The 14,634-nt window shown below is 37.8% G+C and overlaps 1 protein-coding gene across 1 annotated transcript in view; it reads left to right on the top strand.

The window, feature by feature from the left end:
- LRP1B (LDL receptor related protein 1B) overlaps nucleotides 1-14,634 on the top strand; it is a gene marked incomplete at both ends in the record, with an annotated part of 666,837 nt that overhangs the window by 259,234 nt on the left and 392,969 nt on the right. Inside the window, one exon of the mRNA XM_082763005.1 lies at nucleotides 6,167-6,304. Coding sequence (XP_082619131.1) covers nucleotides 6,167-6,304 — 138 coding nt within the window. The remainder of the gene's footprint in view (nucleotides 1-6,166; nucleotides 6,305-14,634) is intronic.

Raw genomic sequence — 14,634 nt, 5'->3', positions numbered from 1 at the left:
TTCTTCTTCTTTTCAATCACCCATACTTAAGCGTAAGTGTTTGTTATTCTTTTTCTCTCCTGGACAGCTGAATACCTAAGTTAATTGAAGGTGACTTCAAACTTATACTTACTGTCAATCTGTGTGGGTGAATAAAGCACAAGGATAAATAAAAGAAAAATGAATGAATAAGGATAACTTATGATGCATAAATCCTTATTAAATACAAAATCATTTGCATATATGTAAAATACCAAAGGGGAAAAAAGAAAAGATTTTAAGTAATTTTCATAAATTAATCCCAATGTTTCAAAGTCCTTGTATTTAAATTGTGTATATGTATGTATAGTTATACTATAGATTTTATACCTGTGTGAAGAATGAATTTTTAAGGCAACTATGATACCATGGGATATGATGTGTATTTAGTTTGAATTTAACGCATTACATCTTCAAATGCAAAAAATAATCTGTAGTATTCAACCTCTTGGAAGTTTTCAAATACTGAGTATAAAAAAAAATAATTGTGATACATTAATAATGAAGATTAGGAAGACATAGACTTGTGTTTACATTAATCTCTTGTTTTCCTACAATGCAACCTCTTCTTAATGTCCATAATTTAGCCCTAAAACCTAAATGTTTTTAAGATATATCTTGTCCTGGAAGGCCCAGAAACATCATGTTTATTTAAGATGTAATATCAAGATTTATAGAAGTTAAGCACTTCTAAAAACCCTGGTTATTGTCAGTGATATGACCAAAACCAATCTAAACTAAACCAAACCGAACTGAAAGCACGGCACAGATGACTTCTAACACTTTTTAAACTGTCACACATTTCATATTACTTTGGCTGCATGGGGCTGGTTGTTTCATGTTGGCAAGAGCATTCTTAATTTTCTTAATCACAGAAAATTAGTGATCAGAAGGGACCTTGAAAGATCATTGAGTTCAATCCCCCAAATCAGTTCTTTGGTCTTAAAAATCCTATATTGCACCCAGAATCCCCAGCAGAAATGGCACACCAGCAGTGCCACAGCGATGCTTCAGGGGAGAAATGGGTCCGACAGCCTGCAGAGCGTGTTGGACAAACCACGAACTGTATTGTGCCATTGTGGAGTATTTTCATTTAAGCCTATATTTATCTAGAGGAATCCAAAAAGTTGTGCAGATTATCGTTTCTTAAACTTTGGGCCATTTTGGCTTAATTGCAGTCATTAATCAACTTCATTCATCAATACTGCAGAGAAGGCGTAGGTAGCTGTTACAATGAACCTTCCCTAGAGGAACATGTGCTGCAGTCAGAACAGAAAAAGACATGTTTTGGTCAGGTATTTGCATCATAAATACCAATTTTGTCTTTGAGTCAGATTCTGTCCTCTGCCAGATTGGTGCTTGAGGTGGACACAAATACAAAATGCCTTCTGTGGGGCTCCCACCTGCACATGCAGACAGAGCTGAATTCAAGGGCTGCCAAACCCATGGAATAGGCTTTGTTCTGGGTAACTGCTCACTGCTGGGGCACCCGACTCCAGGAAGACCCTTAGGAGAGCAGGATGGATCTGTTCATCCCTGATGTACAGCACAAATGTCAATTTTGAAGACAACCCACAGGTCAGAATACTTATTTCTTGTGACTGAGGGCAGCTGCTAGAAAATTGCTGGATTTCCTGTAAATTAAATGTATTTTAAAGGGATGTGCTACATTTGTCTACCTAGTCTGTTATTTAAAAGTTCAAGCTACTTATCTGAGATGTTGAATGAAAAAAAAAAAAAAAAAAAAACCACTGTGTGAAAACCATACTGAGAAAGACAGAGGTGAAAAAATAAACTCAGAACTAGCAGCCTTGATGTATTTTTTATTTTATTTATTTATTTTGTTTTCCTTTTGGTTACAGCTGTCATATATGAGAATCTCTATATGAGTTTGCAAGAAGTAAGGGTGTGTTTTTGACTATAATTTAATAAATTTTTGTGGACCTTGAATTTGCATTGAACGCCATGATGTGCTTCCTTTTGTCTGGCCATCTCTACAATCTTTGCAAATATCTTTTATTCATACTTTGTAACTCCTCTGTAAAGTTAGTGCAGAATGTTAAATTAAATTTGGAGGAATGTTTCTAGAAGGAAATGTACATAATGAAATAATGTTCATCCATAATTTTGGCTGATGAAAACCACTTGCACCTTGCTTGTGATAACAAAACCTAGTGGAAATAATCAGCTTGCATGTTCTCAGTTGCATCCTCTAGTTGGAAATTTAGTATAGCCTGAAGCAACACAGGTGCAGATGTGGTTATAAATGAGCATGAACTCAAGACAGATACCATGTCAAAAGTGCATGGTGAAATGTCTCTGCTAATCTGGGGAAAGCAGATTGTGTTGGATGTGGCGGGCATCCCAAGGACTCTACTAGCTCTTCTCAACCGCTGCTGCAGGAAGGGCAGTTACACTGAAGGGACACGAGCTGCGTTTACTGTGTATGACACAGGTATGGCAAAACCACAGTGCTGGGTTTTTCCATGCTTCACAGGCTACGAAGGTGAAGCGAGCCTCAGCAGTGGATGACCAAATCAGAAATGGTCATTCTGGCCAAGTAGCCAAAGAAACGTGGATCTGTAACAATTCCCTGACTGCTTGCTTTCATCCCGTCTGCTCCTGAGGTACATCTGGCCTTCTGCAGGGTCTGGGGAAAGAAGCAGAGCTGCCCGCCTGGCCCTGCCTGGCTGTCCCAGGGCCGTGTCAAATTCTGGGACCCTCACAGGGCCTGATCCTGTCCTGTACCCACCCTGGGCCATGGGCTGACCCCAGTGAGGTGCCCACTGCCCAGGCTCTTGCGCAGTTACACCACAGAGGAGTTGCATGGTCTCTTCCGAGCCAGTCCAGAAAGCTGCACAGAGCTACAGGAGCAGGCAGCTTCAGTCCTTTGCCCTCCAAGCGGTGTCGTGGTGCGAGCGTTTGAAGTGCTGGGATGCTGTACTGCCATAATTGCAGCCAGCAATTTGACTATTTTTCCCCCAACCTGCAAGGCTATGAATTATCGTGTCTTTTGAAGGGAAGAAAAGACACCATCCGTCTTTTATGTTCTTAGCATTCTTGCGCTGATGTAAAATACACTGAGATTATTTTGAAGAACACTTTTAAATTCCTTTTCCCAAAGTTCACTAGATAAAACTGCCAGAAGTGGCTGTCTGCTCAAGGAAAAGGGGAGAGGAGTAAACAAGATAAGGAGCTGCTCGTCTCTGTTTGCGTTGGATGTTTCAGGATGTGCAGGGTCGGATCCACTCTAAGGAGTGTGTGCTGCACTGAGGGCACAGCACCACGCAGCCTGGTGCTCAGCTTCGGGATTTTATTCTGTGAAGACGGGGAGTTTTGGGCTGCTCCGAGGCCTTGGGACATGCTATCTTATTTCATTGACATTATGATATAATTGGGACCTGTCATTTTGCAGACATTTCCCCCTTTTTGGGGGACTGGAGGTCATCTCCTGGTGTAAGGTCAATTTGACAAATAAGTATATGTGAATTTACCTTAATCAGTCACATTAATAAGTTAATCCCTTCTATTCAGAACCTTCTTGTTTTCCCAAAGTGATGAACTAAATCTCTCTTGAAAACAAAACACAGTTAGCAATGATTCAGTCTCCTGGCAGACTGCTCCCCCTGAAAGAACTACAATTTATGAAGCCCCCTACCTACTTATTTTAAGTTAGATACTGTATTTCGAATCACAATATATTTGTATCCTGCAGGAAAATTTGTAGTATAAAATAAAAAGCATCAAGTCAAAATTAAATACTGAAATCTTTAGACGTATGCTTATCAGCTTTTTCCCGTTGAGATTTTAAATGTTAATTAAGACTTTCATTCTTTTCACTCATTATTTTTAGAAGAAAAATACACAGGCTTATCTATTTTTGGTCACAGATTTTGATTTTCTGTTTGATCATGATCTGTGAATGCTGAAAGCACTCTGGCAATCTTAGGCTTATTCGTAAGTAATGCAAGTACCATGGCTTCCATACTTCACAGATGTAAGTTTTTTTTTGTTTGTTTGCATCCTATTTGTTTGTTTGTTTTTTAATGAATGTTCTTTATTTTTAGAGAAAAAGTAGAAAAAGTATTTTTTTTTTTTTTTCTCCTCACACTCTATTCACAGTTGCTCCAATGCAAGGAATAAACAAGCTGTAACTAACAGATCAGATAATTAGTTTGGTTTTGTTAAATTTTAAGTGCCTTCAGTCTTTATGGAACTGAAATAGGAATCACGTTAAGCATTGTAGTTTTATCTGACCTAGCTGACACTGAGCATTTGACTGTGCTGAACTGCTCTATGCTCTTTGAAAGCTCTACAGAGTGCGGCCAGTCCCGGAGGACACCCGGCACTGCCAGAGATTGTAGGCACAGTGGTGAGCTTCCTGCACATGGGATGCTTCATAGGTCCTATATCGGGAGGAAGAAAACAGTAAAATGCCAAAAGTCCAAGCAAAACCAGAAGTGACAAGAACCAGGACCCCACCCAGTGGCCGTGCTGCCCAGCAGGAAGGGAAGATGGGAAGTAGCGAAGAAAGCTGCTTCACCCCTGCCTCTTGCCTCCTTACCTGCTGCTGGTCTCTGCCAGTGCTGGGAGGTCACAGCCCTCTCATTCTCAACAGATGTTGTTCCTACTGTCATCATATCCTGATATGGATATGATAAAATACAGATATAATAAAAATAACGCATGCCAGACAGCATACTTTCATCCCTGTGCACATCACTCATTTATATTTTTCCCTAGCATGAGTGCACTGTGCTCTGTCTGCCAGTGACGGGGGTATCGGGGATGCAATTGGTGTCACCCCATCAGAGCCAGGCAGGAGGGACACCAGGAACCCCTGAGAAGGGTGCTGGATGCACCTACTCCAAATTTTGGGCAGCCTGCTGGCGTGCAGGGTGGCAGTGAAATGCTTCGGTCTTCTAATCGGGACCGTTGTTTAAAGTAAGGATTTTTATTTCATTGGCTGTGCTAAGAGCTTTCTGTGGTTGTTTAAAAATCCTAAATGCCCTCTGGAGCTCAGCTTCACTTTGGCCTGCTGACTCCAGGAGGCAAAATCTGCCAAAGCTGAGATTTACCCAGAGCTCTCAGCTTCTGTGTGTTCTCTGTCCTTCGTCTTGCAGTTAGTGCCTTGGAGAAGGTGAAAGCTTATTGCACCTGAGCACGGTGCATCCTAGGTGATATTTCCCTTGAGGACTGTTTAAAGCTGTCAGTTTAGCACAGACCCAAGGCTCCGACACAAGCAGTCAAGGTGCTGCAAGTTGTTTCCTGAAAACTTCCACACCTCTGTGTGTCTCTGTGTAGCTCAGTTACTGCGCATAAGTTATGTATGATTCATCCTCTAAACAAGCTAAAGCCTTCAGACCTACTTGTGCTCTGTAATCATTTGTTAAAAATCTCAAAATCCTTCTCACGTGAAATTATAATGTTCATTGTTTTTTAATCACTCAAAACCCTCACAAAGCAATAAACAAACAAGAGCCTTGAAAATCCCTCTCCTTAACACTTCACAGATAAGGGGATGCAGAGTGATTGCATGGGGATTGCATCCCCGAGGGAGCAATCACAGCATCCTTATCCTCCCCTGCCATCTTGTACGGCATGGCTCCAGACTCCTGGGATGGAGGGACAGTTTCTGTGATGTAATACAGCCATAAACATGTAGCATTTATAAGTAATTCCATAAATAGCTAAGGTTATCCATATAGCAAAACAGTGGATATTAATATAAGTACCTATTATTGTTATGACTGTAGAATTCCCTACACTGGGATTCACAAGGCAGTTGCACATCTGTGATACTTTTTTAATGTTGTAAAGTTTAAATTTATCTTCCCAAAAGTTTAACTTGAAGAAAAAAAAAACAACAGTATTTCATCACCTGTATTTTGGGAAGTAATCTTCTCTGACCCCTTGATTTCCTTTTAATTGCACTAATCATTACCTGATGATTTTAATTTTCCTAATTACAGCAATGATAATGTGCCAGAAGTCATCAGAATGGACTGATATGCGGAGTGTTGCCCTGAGAATCAAAATGGGAATAGTATGCAATACAGAACTTTTTTTTTTTTTTTTTTTTTTTTGCCCTGTTGTAGATACAGAAGTATAAAAGTATATGTAAGAAATGTTCTGTGTCTTTTTTTAGGTCCCGAGGAAGTGGATTTCAAGTGCACCCTGAATTATATTTCCTGCATCGGCACAAACAAATGCATTCACTTGTCCCAGCTCTGCAATGGTGTTTATGACTGTTCAGATGGGTACGATGAAGGAGTACATTGTCGGGGTGAGTAGATTTCCTGAAGAAAAAATGTTTTAACCTGAAGTCTTTTGCTGTGTATTTTCTTGCGTTCAGAGAGAACTAGAAATTTCTTCTTAGGAATATATATATACATATGAAGCAAAAATTAATTTTAATGCATGTTTCAATAACTTTTTTTTTTTTTGTATGAAGCAAATAAGAATAAAAAGCACATGTGGGGTTTCAGACTTTTATTAAGATCGTATGATAGAACTGGTTATTCCAAGAGAAAGATGAGGAAACCCTTTATTAGGAAACAAAAGTTGGGCAGCATAATGTTTGCCAGAATTTATTTTTTCTTATGATTCATTTAAACAAAATAGAATATGAAAACAACGCTGAAAAAGACATTAGATTTGCCATAAGCATTATTTTGCATTGAGTTCTTGCTTATGGGGAGGATTTTATTTAAATTACCAAATGTTTAGGAGTATACTTACCTAATTCTGGCAATGAGAAATCCTAAATAGAAATTGGTGTAGGTCAATTTTTTTAACACCTCAACTGTAATACTCAGAAGTTTTATTAAGCTCTGCCTTGGGGACAGTTACAGGGCTGTCATTTTAAGCTCAAATCTAGGATAGCATCAATCATTAACATGTCAACTATTTTCAATCAGTAGACTTCGCTGCAAGGCAAATAATTGCTGATGATTCTTAACAGGACTTATGTTGAAAAACAGAAACTCAGGAACAGATTCAGGGTCTTGAGCTAGAATCCAATGTGACAATACACAGTAAAAGATACAATTAGTGGTACAGTTCCGAAAGTTAAATTAGAATTTAAAGGTTCATTTGGACAGATTTCCAGAACTGTCATAGTAAAATCCAAGCCCACACCAAAAATAAGCCACATAAAAAAATTAAATAAGGAACAAAAAATGCCACCTGGAATTAATCAGTGCAATACTGCTGACTTCACAAAACTACAAATAGTTATTTTTATGTAACCAGGTGAGGGTACAGGCTGTCATACAATACATGACAATTCTTATTCACAGTGATGGGAATCATTTCCTTTCTAGAAGGCTCTACTTTTGTAGTGCTTGTTCAACAAGCATTACAGAAAATCAAAATTTGTGTCAGCATATTGACTTTAGCACTGGTTCCAGGATCCAAAAAAAGGTAAATTGACCAAAGCAATACTTGGTCTCTCCTGAGGCTTTCTGAAGTCTTTTTTTTTTTTTTTTTTTTTTTTTTTTTTTATAGAACAGTATTCATCCATTAAACACAATTTAAATGTGTATTTCTCAGTGATTCATGTATTTCTGTAAATCTGGATTGAATGCCAAAAAAAATAAAAACTGCCAAAGCTAAATAATTATTATGTTTTAACTCTTTAAATTCGAGAACAGTGGAATTGGAAAAAGAAATTGACCAAAATTAAAATCTTGTATTCCTGTAAATTAAATACATTTGGTTTTCATATGTAATATGACATAAAATCACTTGTCTTCGTGCATGCCCTTTCAATTTATGCTTAAATCAGCCTTGCAAGGTTATTGATTCCCACTCCTTTCTTTATTATCATACATGAATATGAAATCTTCCCAGTGGTACAATTAATGCCTACTCTAATAAATTACCATAACATTTACTTAAACATACTAAAAGTAAACATTTGGTCACAGAACACATATAGGATGAAGTCCTTTTAAATATATGATTATGAAGGATTTAAAGTTGTCTCCCAGTAACTCATGTCAGAAGTGGTTAACAACTCACTAATATTTTGTAGCCATTATGTATTTTGACCTGCTTATTAGAGATGGTTCTTGAAAATATTAGCGGACACATTTCTATCAACAAAGCCCAAAGAATAAGAAAACAATATTATTACATTATGGTCATGTAGTTTGGTAACAGCTGCCACTAATGTGTTGTTATGATATGTTTGGTATGAATGCAATATAGTATTAACTATTTTATACATATATATCAGAACAATGACTAGGGGGACTGGTGAGCCATTCTGTTGCTGTATTTTTTAAGGACTGAGCATACAAGTGATATGTTTAGGTCACCTGTGTGGCCAAAAGCTGCAAAGTTGCTCCAGAAACCTGTCTGAATTGTTAGCTTTTTCCTCCTATTAATGGCAAAAATGGCATTCAAATTGTGTTAGTACTTAACTAAGATTATTCATATGATATATTTGATTGATCAAGGTGGTAGTATCAGTTCTAAATATTGAGCTGCACACAGCTGCACACAACTGCACACAGTTGGTCATGGACCTATGCTGCAATGATCTGCTGATCTCTCTGTGTTATGGGGCAAGTGACCGTGGCAGGGACGTCTCAGTGATCAGGTCACAGCTCCGCAAGGGTGAAGGCTTCCAGTAGCGTTCAAGAACTAATGGAGCACAAGCATTCAGTAACTGGAACTATTCCCATTTCTTTCTCTAAATTTAACATTCTTATGTTAATTCATTACATTATGATCTTTGAGAGAGATATTCAGGCCTGCACCTTTCCCTGGGCAAGTGAAAATATGATCATATCTGCAGTGTGAAATGGTAATGTATGTGGAATTTCAAGGGAATAGTAGTAAATACAATGACTTTCCTTTCTCATCATCTTTTAGTTCAAGCACGTATGCATTTTTTGCTGGTGAATGTAATGCATAAATTCAGGAGGGGTTGTGGCAATATGAAATAAAAAATGTTTTATTATGTATGGTTGTTTCACATTATGTGTTCCAATGTCCTTCAGAGGAGAAGGGGTGCTTAGTTCACTGGAACTGAAACTCACTGTGTGTATTAGAGATAAAGCATCCGTATTTGGTCATTTTGATTTCTTAGCTATTTTTTGACTAATTGAAGAATGTTTTACAGATGCTGAAAGTGTAAGCAAGAGTTCAAAGTATATACTTGTCCCTCATTTAAAACTGTAGGCTGGGGCTGTTTGGTGTCCTGAGGCTCCCTAGATAATTTCACCTTGGTGTGACTTGCCAAGTCAGGATCAGTGCCCATCAGCTGTTTGGAGGCAGGATGAGGCTTAGATAAAATGTACTGATGCCAAAACTAGACCCAGGCTGGAGCTGTTCTGGCAGAGGACTGGTTCAGAGCTTTTTCTGGTCGGTTTAGCTTTTTTTCTTTTGGTAGCACCGTTCTTCGTGTTTCTTTTGAGAGTCACATCTTTATTTCTGTTGCGTTTTCAGCCACTCTTAAAGCTCAGCCGAGCAACATGCTGAGAGTCCGTGTGCCACAGGGGAGTCACCGAATTACTGCTGCAATCTGGACAGTTATAGCTCTGAGTCTTTTCTTCCCATGGTTCGTGCCAGAGCACCACGCTCGGTGAGCTCACTGAGGGCATTGCTGACACAGGCCTAGGCTGCAGCCTGCCTGTGGTCCATTAGGGCAGGTACCATGTCACTTCAGCCTGCTCCAGCCACTGATTTTGTGGTATTTTGAAGGTGAAAATGCCTCATTTATTTCCCCAAAAGTTTTAGGAACAACTTAGACAAATATCCATCAAGGATTAGATGGCATAACTTAGCTTTGAGTAGGTAAAGGATTAAGATATATCTTTAAGATAATTTCTAGAGAATTACAGTCACATTCCTATGAATCTTTGAAAGGGTTTTTAATAGGGCTGCAGAGATGGTCTGTACAGTTCTATAAATCCATACTTCTTATATATTTGGCAAAAAATTGAATTAGATATGCCAAAAGTAGTTTCCAGTCTGTTTCTGATTTAGAGCTGTAGAAAACAAGAACTTCTACAGAATGTAGAAATGACCTTTTTTCACTTAACTGGCTTAAGAAATACATTATTATTAATAGCTGCAGGAATTATTATGCTAAAATTATGGATATTTCAGCCAGAAAATACTAGAAGAATACTGCAAAAAATAATAATAAATGCTAGCACAAATGTTCTGCAAATCTTTGGCTCTATGCCAATTTATCATAAAATAGAACATTTTGGGAATAATTATTGAGAAGCAAAACTGACAGAAATAACAGACACTCAGGTAAGAGTCCAGTCTGCTGCTCTGACTTAAAGATGAAGTTTGTTATGCGTTATACTGCAGTATCCACTGCTTTTCTGCGGGCAGTGTTGTACTATGTCATGGGAATACTGCAAGTTTATCTGGTATGGCTGACAGGACAAAATAACAGATTTAACAGTCTATGTGTAGAGTTTTTCCAGTGGACATGTTAGTAGTAAAGTACATAGGGGTCTCATTAAGTGGTCTTCCACTTAACTTAAGAGCATCCTTGCCGTGCATTATGCTCTGTAATTCTTTGGTTGGAGGATAGACAAGCCAGCTTTGGGGAGGGGAAAGCAGGAATGCTGTTGGGACTCACTGGAGGTCTCCACTTGCACTAAACCCCTGAAGTGAGAAGATTTTGGAGGGCACTTTCATTACAAATACTTCTGCTGATTAGCTATCAGTAGTATCTGGCCAGGTTCCCATCTCTGTGAAGTGCCACAGCTGCTGGCCTGGGCTCAGGGGAGCTCATAACCTGCACTTGCATTGCTTGTCCAGGCTCTGAGTCACAGCAGCTCCCCTCCAAAGTCAGAGTTGATGGAAAAATGTGACTGTATCTTTCCCATCTGAAATACTGATTATTCAGATTGCTTATACCATCTCATATTGAAATTAATCATAATAGCAAGACTGCAACATCCATTAAAGCCCTTGCTATTTTGAGAGTCACTCATAAGGTAATTGCCTGCATGTCTACCTGTCTGCCTACCTAACACCACTGACAAGACGAGCCTAGGCACACAGGAGCATCTGCATCACATTCGGAAGACTGTCTTATGAAAATAACTTGAAAATGTTTTTGATATATTACCTAGATGTAACCTGACACATTTTAATGGGCTAATTAAGATTAAGAAAATCTGGGAGAGATCACAGAGGTTACTTGAGATACTTTCTTTTTTAATTAAAACTCAGTTTAACTGAACTTAACTGAGATCTGATAGAATTCTGCCAACTCTTTGGATTACTTGGATCTCTGTTAATTGTGATCTGAGCTTTAATCTCTAGTCAATAAAATACACAAAAGCAAGCTCTGGATCATTTAGTATTAAAAAAAAAACCTGCAAAACACACATACAGAAGATTTAGCCAAATAATTGTTATGTTTGCAGCAACCTATAATCAGAGCATTATTTTTCTGTTTAAGCTTTTTGAATGAATTGTTACAAGATGAAGATTAATGCAGCTATTACTGAATCATGTATTCACTCTGGCACTTCTACAGCTGGAACACTAAGAAGTTTTAAGTAGTGTTTACCAGAGGCAAAAATAGAAATTTTAGAACTTTATGGCATCTTCAGGCCTTTCAAGAATGAGAAATTATAAAAGTAAAAGTATAAAGTTATGGAGCTACATTTATATCCTAATCTTCCTCTTTTTTTTTCCCCTGCTTTTCCTTTCTCATGCAGTCGTGTTTCAAAGGAACAAAGAAAATCTAAATTAGTCTAGAACTGTAAATGTTCCCACCATTTTCCCATGAGTCTTTTCCTATGCACACCAGCAAAAGAAATCTCTGTAAACTCATTTGGTTTATTCTGACAAGTTTGAAATCACTCATCACCCTCTAAGACTGTGCTGTACAAAGTGTCACATCAGGTTACTGAATCCTTGTACCCTCAGGAAATCTCACATTGCTTCTGATGTGCCAGGGGGGCTGCTGAAGCCATCAGGTAATATTCAAAATTATTTCTTCTGCAACCACTCTGCATTTTGTATTAAACTTTTTACTTTTTCACTGGTTATAAGACAGAAAAGAGAAAAAAACGTAGACATAAGATGATCATAAGTATTTTTGCTGCTAGTAAATAAGAGCATTTGTCTGGGGAAAAGCGTATCTTGCAGCCCCCCCACACACTTTTTTTTTTTTTTTTAAATCTCCTCATTTTACCATCCAAATACCAGTTCTTTGTATATTACTCTTTCTCATCTTTTTGCCTTAATACAATATGATGTGGCTCATTGAAATTAGCCAAGGTCATTTAGTCTGTTCTGCTGTCAAGAGAAAGAAGTCATGGGCTTGGTGATTTAATAACTTTCTATCACAAAATCCTATTGCAGCGAAGCAAATTAAAGGTGGCTGGCAGGGGGATAGAGCAGTGGAAGATGTTTGAGTGATGTGTTTTCATCCCACCTTTTATGGGCTGTTGCTAAAGAGATTTTTCAGGCCAGATAATATGAACACAGTTGTTAAGATATCAGCATTGCCTGTATAGCAAATTAAGCGTAGAATTTAAATGTTTTGCCATATATATGATAATAATATATGCTAATAGATCATTAAATAATGTAGAATATAGTCTGTGTAGAGTGTTGTAGTGATCCTGCCTAATGAGAGAGTAACATGTTTTGTCTGTATTTCCATTTCAAGTTGTGTTTGTTTTCATGAGAGAAAAAGTTGGATAAAGTTACTTATTAAGCAAAATCAAATGTTCATCTTCATGAATACAACTACTGATTAGTTTTCCTAGTGAGCAGAAGTGTTTAAAATGCATACATTTTCTCCAGGGTCCTGGAAACCATTTTTACAGTAGGAAATGCAGTCCTGAATGTTTGAACCATGGAGTTCTTTCTTCCGTATGAGACAGGGCATTAAAGATTGCAACTCCAATATTTCATTTTTTCTGTGATTTGATTGCTTGATAAAATGAGCAAAGTGCAGTAGATGTGTTAATTTCTCGTATTTTAAATTAGATCACGATAGTTAAGTGGGCCAGTTAGCTGGCAAAAAGTTGATGAAAGCAGCTACAGTCAGTGTTGTAGGGGGATGCAATGGAGTGATCAGAGAAAGCTTTGTTCTACTTTCCAGGGATTTAGGTTAAATGGTATTTATTGTTGCCTGCTGTTGTTGTTGCCTGCTGTTACTGTTTTGAGGATGCCCTCTACTGAGAAAAGAAAACAAACATTCAAACTCTCACTATAAGCATCCCGTTTTCAGTTTTATTCAAGATTGTTTATTATCTTTCTGTTGATTAGTGTGTCTAGTTACCTGATTATTTTTCCCCTTATATTCCAGCTAAATAACATTCTTTAAGGAATTATCTTACACAAAACATGGAAGATGCTTTTTCTACAAATTAATTTCAAAGTACTTTTATAGTGATAGTAGTGATAGTAGGCACAATCTTGATATCAAGAGGTCAGACATATACACATTGAAAAACAAACTTACTTCTGTTATTTCACATCATAGAGTATGTCTTAAATGCATGTTCCATACATAGATAGGCATTGGAGACAGTTTTCAATGATGAGATACCAGGGCCTGACACCAAATGCAAACAAAACCCTAGTAACTTTGAAGCACAGGAAGAGTGGTGGCACAAAGTTATTTTCTGTTGTCACCAGTACTGGGAGGGAAGGGAACATATAGGTCAAACTTACTGAGATCTTAATAGGAGCACTACTTTTTTCCAGTTTCTCTTAGAGCATTTTTCTTTTTCATAGTATACGGAAGCTTTTAAATTTAGACCTGCAGGGTAAGAATTCAATTAATATTTCTTACATTAACTAACAATAAAATTATATCTGATGAGGAAAAATTGATCTGAGGCACCCATCCATCAATAAAAGGCATCACTATTAAATTTCCATGGACTCTTATTCCAGTTACATTATTTGTGTATTCATTGCTCATATGAACAGAATTTTGAAGTAATTGAGCAACCTGATGTTTGAAGTGAGAAAGAAAATTAAGTGAAAGGTACATTTGCTGAAAAACATGGTGTTGGTCCCCCTGAAGCTATTCATAAATTCAACCTAAATTTACAGAATAGTATCAAATGGAAGATGGAAAAGAAGAAAGAAAAGAGCAAATTCAAGGGCTGGCATCACATAATTTGTCAGAAGTGTAGTTGTCAGTTTTCTGCCCCAGGAGTCCTCAGCCAAGCTAAATTATGAGACTCGGTTTCGAGTTCTTTCATTTCCTGCCTGCAGGGATTTGACTTCCCAGCTCCTTATCTTCCCAAGGTGAATAAACAAACGAGCAAACTACAAGATGTTCTGCGTGGGGGATACTTTTCCTCCTTATGGCTCTCTTCTCTGGAATAAACAGTTAAAGATTCATTACATCAAACACTTGAACCTCCAGGAGTGTTTATTTTAATTTCCATGCCAAAGAGTTGGTTCTGGTCTTTAAGTTGCTCCTGTCCCAACTATTATTTGTGTGTTATTAACCAAATTGGGTCAATTCTGGATGTTGGTGTAGGTATAGTCCCACCTGGCACACATATGCCTCTACATATTTCTATTTTACATATTTCCTGTTATTAGTGGCTAAAAAACATTGAGTGGTATTTACAGACGCCTTCCTGTTCTGTAAGA

Source organism: Aythya marila (genome assembly GCF_965140915.1).
Source record: "Aythya marila genome assembly, chromosome: 6".
NCBI classification, from domain to species: domain Eukaryota; kingdom Metazoa; phylum Chordata; class Aves; order Anseriformes; family Anatidae; genus Aythya; species Aythya marila.
Note: the sequence above shows the minus strand (reverse complement) of the source record. Positions and strands in the feature narration are given on the sequence as shown.